General features: G+C 48.7%; 1 protein-coding gene across 1 annotated transcript in view; it reads right to left on the bottom strand.

The window, feature by feature from the left end:
- Window positions 1–593: 593 nt before the first annotated feature.
- Window positions 594–6,505, bottom strand: part of LOC306925620 (voltage-dependent calcium channel gamma-6 subunit-like) — a gene marked incomplete at its 5' end in the record, with an annotated part of 19,610 nt that continues 13,698 nt past the window's right edge. Inside the window, 4 exon segments of the mRNA XM_079504568.1 lie at window positions 594–883; window positions 1,912–2,035; window positions 2,037–2,050; window positions 3,105–3,179. Of these exon segments, the coding sequence (XP_079360694.1) occupies window positions 648–883; window positions 1,912–2,035; window positions 2,037–2,050; window positions 3,105–3,179 (449 nt within the window). The 3' untranslated portion in view covers window positions 594–647.

Here is a 6,505-nt window from a genome sequence, read left to right as displayed (position 1 = left end):
CGGATCAGGACAAACCTACCAAATAAGGCTGTCTGAAAACAGTTTAGAGTTTAAAGAATATTCAAAATTGTGTGGGGAAAATTGCAGATCTATACAAGCTGCGCTATTTTCAAATAGTCAATGTATGGGATGAGAGTGATTGAAGTGGATTTGACGCTATAGCAGGGGACCCCCTCACTTGAGAACCACTGCTCTCTGATCAACTAAGGTGACCATTAGCTCACAGGTGCACACACACACACACACACACGCAGGCACGCACGCACAAGCACACGCGCACGCCACCTCAAGGTTCCAAGGTTCCATTTGCTAACTCAGAGCTATAGGCAAAAAGCAGCTTTCTCTGTCAGTGCTCCATTTGATTGGAACGAGCTCCAGAAGTCCCTAAAAATCATTATTAATTCTCAATCTATCCGTTAGTTTCGAGTACTTTCCGTCTTCCGATTCATATATTTGACATTGCTGTATTTAAATGCAATATTGTTGATTTTGTGTTTTGTATTTCGGCATACATTGAAAACGAGGGCCTGCCCCTCAATAAACTCTGAGTTTAAATAAAAGGTTACCGATGATGATGATGACTCTTTCTCTCTCATTCAGCAACTTCCAAGTAACACACGCGTGGATCTCCTGCATGGGGTTAAGCGCTAGGTGGCGGCGGCGGTGCCGTCGTCGCCCCCTAGAGGCAGGCACCTCTGGAAGGGGTTGAAGGGGAGGGAGAGCAGGAGGAAGAGGAGCCCCGCCGCCATGAGCACGGCCCCGGCGGCGGCCCGCGCACGACACCGACAGGAGAGCTCGTGGTGCAGCGGCATGGTGTGGTCGCTGGCCAGCAGGGCCAGCACGGACTGGTGGAACACCGCGATGGACACCAGGATGAGGAGACCTGGGGAGCAGTGGACGTGCAGAGGGTGTTAGAGAGGCGGGGGCTGAAATCTGCAGGGCACTTTTGGATGAAAATAGCAGATCTACAAGCTCACAACGCGTCGCGCTGCGACGCGTTGTGAGCTTGTAGATCTGCTATTTTCGGGGCGAAACCCATCACTCTTTAGCTAGTGGAGATGTGGTGAAACGACATGGATTTCTGGAGAAATCCATGTCGTTTCTGGAGACAAACGTCAAGCCATTTGGGGGGTGGGGGGTTGGGGGATTATACCTGGAGACAAACGTCAAGCCATTTGGGGGGTGGGGGGGTTGGTGGGGATTATACCTGGAGACAAACGTCAAGCCATTTGGGGGGTGGGGGGGTTGGGGGGATTATACCTGGAGACAAACGTCAAGCCATTTGGGGGGTGGGGGGGTTGGGGGATTATACCTGGAGACAAACGTCAAGCCATTTGGGGGGTGGGGGGGTTGGGGGGATTATACCTGGAGACAACGTCAAGCCATTTGGGGGGTGGGGGGGTTGGGGGGATTATACCTGGAGACAAACCGGTCAAGCCATTTTGGGGGGTGGGGGGGTTGGGGGGATTATACCTGGAGACAAACGTCAAGCCATTTGCGGGGTGGGGGGGTCCCTCCATAACGTTTTAGTGTCGTTTTATTATTTGTTGACGAAATTGTCAATATATTTAGTCATAATAACTTAGTTTTTATTTAGTGTTTCTCAGTGGAAAAAAAGGTGGTCGACGGGACATTTTTCGTCATAGTTTTAGTCGACGGTTGCAGTTCAAACAAACGGCACTGATGGATGGGCGGTGTCCGACTTTGAGAGATCCTTACACTCACCAAACAAGAATCCACAGGGGAAGTCCACACAGTGTTGATTTCGTCGGCTAATACTATGACAACAAAATGCTCGTCGACTACCTTTTCATGGAAACTAAATGAAAACTAGACTCGGTTCCACAGATAAATATTGTGAAAATAGCTGATATACGAGTTCACAGCGTGAGGAAGGGGGGGGGGTCTCACCTGATAGGATGAAGCAGAAGGAGGCGGGCTTGAGGAAGAAGGGCACTGATTTGCTGATGGACATGGTGATACAGATGGAGCCCATCACCATCATGGTCAGACTGAACAGAGCCAAGATGGCCGCCGGACAGGCTCAGGTCTGAGAGGCACGCACATGAGGAAAGGTGGACGGAAATTACACAAGTATATGTAAGTACAACCAAGATTTTAAATCGTCTTTGTATTTCTTATTAAACGTAAGAATAATTACAATTACAATTTACAATTAGGCATTTAGCAGACGCTCTTAATCCAGAGCGACTTACATTAAGGAAGAACAAAAAAGCATGGGAATACATCACATAAAAAAGTATTATCATGAAACATGCGTACCGTACGCTAAGAACGTAACAGTGGAATATCTATATAATGAAACTATACATATAAACTATACATATATACTATACTATGCTATACATATGTATTATGATGTGCTATGACTACATACAATGCAATTATAGTGCTGTCTACACAACATAATAATGACTTCTAGGAAGAAACAAGGAAAGAAGGAAGGTGTGTGGGGGGGGGGGGGTGGAGGTCAAGGAGTCGCTGGGTAAGACAGACAAGATGATACTGTATGTCAGGGTGGGCAACTGGCGGCCCGGGGCCACATGCGGCCCCCACCTTCACTTAATGCGGCCCGCATGTTAATATCAGAATACTGATATAGAATTGATTTCAGCTGTTACAATTCCAACCCACTTTAATTACTTCATGACTAGTATTAAATGACTAGTACTTAATGACTAGTTAATTAAAATGTCATTGTCTTTTCGTGTCCCAATGTAGTTATGTTAACAGTTCATAAAGTTACATAACTATAACTAAATGCATTTGGAATTCAATAAAAAGGTCACTTTCAGGATTCCAATTCAAAAATAGCAAATTATTCAGGTTTTCAATTTAAAAAAATAGCAAAAATAGCTGAGTATACAAGCTCAAAACTTGAGCTTGTAGATCGTCTATTTTTGCTACGACAGTAATATGCACTGCATGTGGCCCTCTGGAGTGAGTGTGGAAATATATTGGCCCTCGCCATCGTCAAAGTTGCCCACCCCAGTGGTGGGGAAAAAAATACATGTTATGAAATAAATAATGTTGTAAAGTGAGAGAGAGTAGGATCAGGGGTGAACAACGTGTGTGTATCTCACTCTTGTTGACGGTCTTGCCGAATATGACGGCGTTCTCCCCAGAGGTGAAGAATTTGAAGTAAGTACAGTTGGTTTCTGTGAGTGGAAAAAGACACAATGATCATCAGACACATGCTCACGCACATGCGCACACACGTACACACACACACACACACACACACACACACACACACACACACACAGGTTGCTGGTTATGTATGATGTGGCTTCTCATGCGCATCCATGCGCTCTTTCCTCGCAGGCATCTTCTCCTATTTATATCCACACACACACACGCACGCACACATGCACGCATGTGCACATACACGCATACACGCACAAACACACACACGCGAACGTACACACACGCGCAAACAAAACATACACACACACACACACGCTCCCACATGCAAGCATGCGCACACACTCGGAGTCTCACACATATGGTGCCACCAGAGAGAGAGAGAGAGAGACTGAGAGAGGCAGCAAGACAGAGAGAGAGAGAGATGGATGGATGGGAGATGAAAGAGAGAGAGAAAAAGATGTGTATAGAAGATGAGTGCAGACGGAAGGGGAGGAGAGGAAACAGAATGACCTCGGGGGGCTGCCCGCCCGTCTGTCGGCCGGGGAAAACGCCTTGCTTGATCACACTAACTACAGCAGTGCTTTTCAACCCTTTTCACGGCCCATTATTTATTCTGCCATTTGAAACCACGGAACCACAATTTGATGACATTTATTTAAGGTGGCCTTACACTAGCCGATAATCGGGCATTTTTGACGCTCGGGGGGTGCCCGACCGCTCAAAGCGCGATCGGCCCGATCAACATCAAGAATGTTTGATATTTGCTCTGCCCCGCTCCGATTATCCTGTAGTGTGTGGTGCTATCAGATTTCAGATTGAAAAAAATCGGCTAGTGTAAGGCCACCTTTAGCCTCTCGGAAACCAAAACTTTGAATATGTTGTTGTCGTCGGCGTATAAGAGGTCCACAATTCCATGCTGTATTGATGTCCTAGGAGAGATTAACAGGCAAAAGTTGATAAAAAAACAAAAACAATTGCTCTACATGCTCTAATTGTGTAGACTTTCTTGTAAAGTAATGCAGATGTTTAACAATAATTTAAACACCCATCCATCTGGATGGATGGAGGGAGGGAGGCGTGTGTGTGGGGGGAGGGGGGGGAAGAGGGCAGATGGAGAGGTGGTCAGTGCTGGGGAAAAGAGACTGGAGCACAGATGGAGGGATGGGGTGACAGGAGGAGAGAGAGAGAGAGAGAGAGGGGGGGGGGGGGGGGGCATTAAAAACAGTCTCCAAAGTAAACTCATTCCTTTTCCTTCTTGCTCTACCACTGCCTCAACTCCTTATCCCTCCTTTCCTTTGTTTTGCATTGGAGAGGTGCTAGTCCGTCTATTGGAGGGTGCTAGTCCGTCTATTGGAGAGGTGCTAGTCTGTCTATTGGAGGGGTGCTAGTCCGTCTAATGGAGGGGTGCTAGTCTGTCTATTGGAGAGATGCTAGTCCGTCTATTGGAGAGATGCTAGTCCGTCTATTGGAGGGGTGCTAGTCCGTCTATTGGAGAGGTGCTAGTCCGTCTAATGGAGGGGTGCTAGTCCGTCTATTGGAGAGGTGCTAGTCCGTCTATTGGAGAGGTGCTAGTCCGTCTAATGGAGGGGTGCTAGTCCGTCTATTGGAGGGGTGCTAGTCCGTCTATTGGAGAGGTGCTAGTCCGTCTAATGGAGGGGTGCTAGTCCGTCCAATGGAGAGGTGCTAGTCCGTCTAATGGAGGGGTGCTAGTCCGTCTATTGGAGAGGTGCTAGTCCGTCTAATGGAGGGGTGCTAGTCCGTCTATTGGAGGGGTGCTAGTCCGTCTATTGGAGAGGTGCTAGTCCGTCTAATGGAGGGGTGCTAGTCCGTCCAATGGAGAGGTGCTAGTCTGTCTATTGGAGAGATGCTAGTCCGTCTATTGGAGAGGTGCTAGTCCGTCTAATGGAGGGGTGCTAGTCCGTCTATTGGAGAGGTGCTAGTCCGTCTATTGGAGAGGTGCTAGTCTGTCTATTGGAGAGATGCTAGTCCGTCTATTGGAGGGGTGCTAGTCTGTCTATTGGAGAGATGCTAGTCCGTCTATTGGAGAGATGCTAGTCCGTCTATTGGAGGGGTGCTAGTCCGTCTATTGGAGAGATGCTAGTCCGTCTATTGGAGGGTGCTAGTCCGTCTATTGGAGAGGTGCTAGTCCGTCTATTGGAGGGGTGCTAGTCCGTCTATTGGAGAGATGCTAGTCCGTCTATTGGAGGGTGCTAGTCCGTCTATTGGAGAGGTGCTAGTCCGTCCAATGGAGAGGTGCTAGTCTGTCTATTGGAGAGGTGCTAGTCTGTCTATTGGAGGGGTGCTAGTCCGTCTATTGGAGGGTGCTAGTCCGTCTATTGGAGAGGTGCTAGTCCGTCTAATGGAGGGGTGCTAGTCTGTCTATTGGAGAGATGCTAGTCCGTCTATTGGAGAGATGCTAGTCCGTCTATTGGAGGGGTGCTAGTCCGTCTATTGGAGAGATGCTAGTCCGTCCAATGGAGGGGTGCTAGTCTGTCTATTGGAGAGATGCTAGTCTGTCTATTGGAGGGGTGCTAGTCCGTCTATTGGAGGGGTGCTAGTCCGTCTATTGGAGGGGTGCTAGTCTGTCTATTGGAGGGGTGCTAGTCCGTCTATTGGAGGGGTGCTAGTCTGTCTATTGGAGGGGTGCTAGTCTGTCTATTGGAGGGGTGCTAGTCCGTCTATTGGAGGGGTGCTAGTCTGTCTATTGGAGAGGTGCTAGTCCGTCTATTGGAGAGGTGCTAGACCGTCCAATGGAGGGGTACTAGTCCGTCTAATGGAGAGGTGCTAGTCCGTCCATTGGAGAGGTGCTAGTCCGTCTATTGGAGGGGTGCTAGTCCGTCTATTGGAGGGGTGCTAGTCCGTCTAATGGAGAGGTGCTAGTCCGTCCATTGGAGAGGTGCTAGTCCGTCTATTGGAGGGGTGCTAGTCCGTCTATTGGAGGGGTGCTAGTCCGTCTATTGGAGAGGTGCTAGTCTGTCTATTGGAGGGGTGCTAGTCCATCTAATGGAGGGGTGCTAGTCCGTCTATTGGAGGGGTGCTAGTCTGTCTATTGGAGGGGTGCTAGTCCGTCTATTGGAGAGGTGCTAGTCTGTCTATTGGAGGGGTGCTAGTCTGTCTATTGGAGGGGTGCTAGTCCATCTAATGGAGGGGTGCTAGTCCGTCTATTGGAGAGGTGCTAGTCTGTCTATTGGAGAGGTGCTAGTCTGTCTATTGGAGAGGTGCTAGTCCGTCTATTGGAGAGGTGCTAGTCTGTCTATTGGAGGGGTGCTAGTCCATCTAATGGAGGGGTGCTAGTCCGTCTATTGGAGGGGTGCTAGTCTGTCTATTGGAGGGGTGC

The sequence above is a fragment of the Electrona antarctica genome (genome assembly GCF_951216825.1).
Source record: "Electrona antarctica genome assembly, chromosome: 6".
NCBI lineage: Eukaryota > Metazoa > Chordata > Actinopteri > Myctophiformes > Myctophidae > Electrona > Electrona antarctica.
The sequence above is the reverse complement of the archived record's forward strand: the minus strand, read 5'-3'. Positions and strand labels throughout refer to the sequence as shown.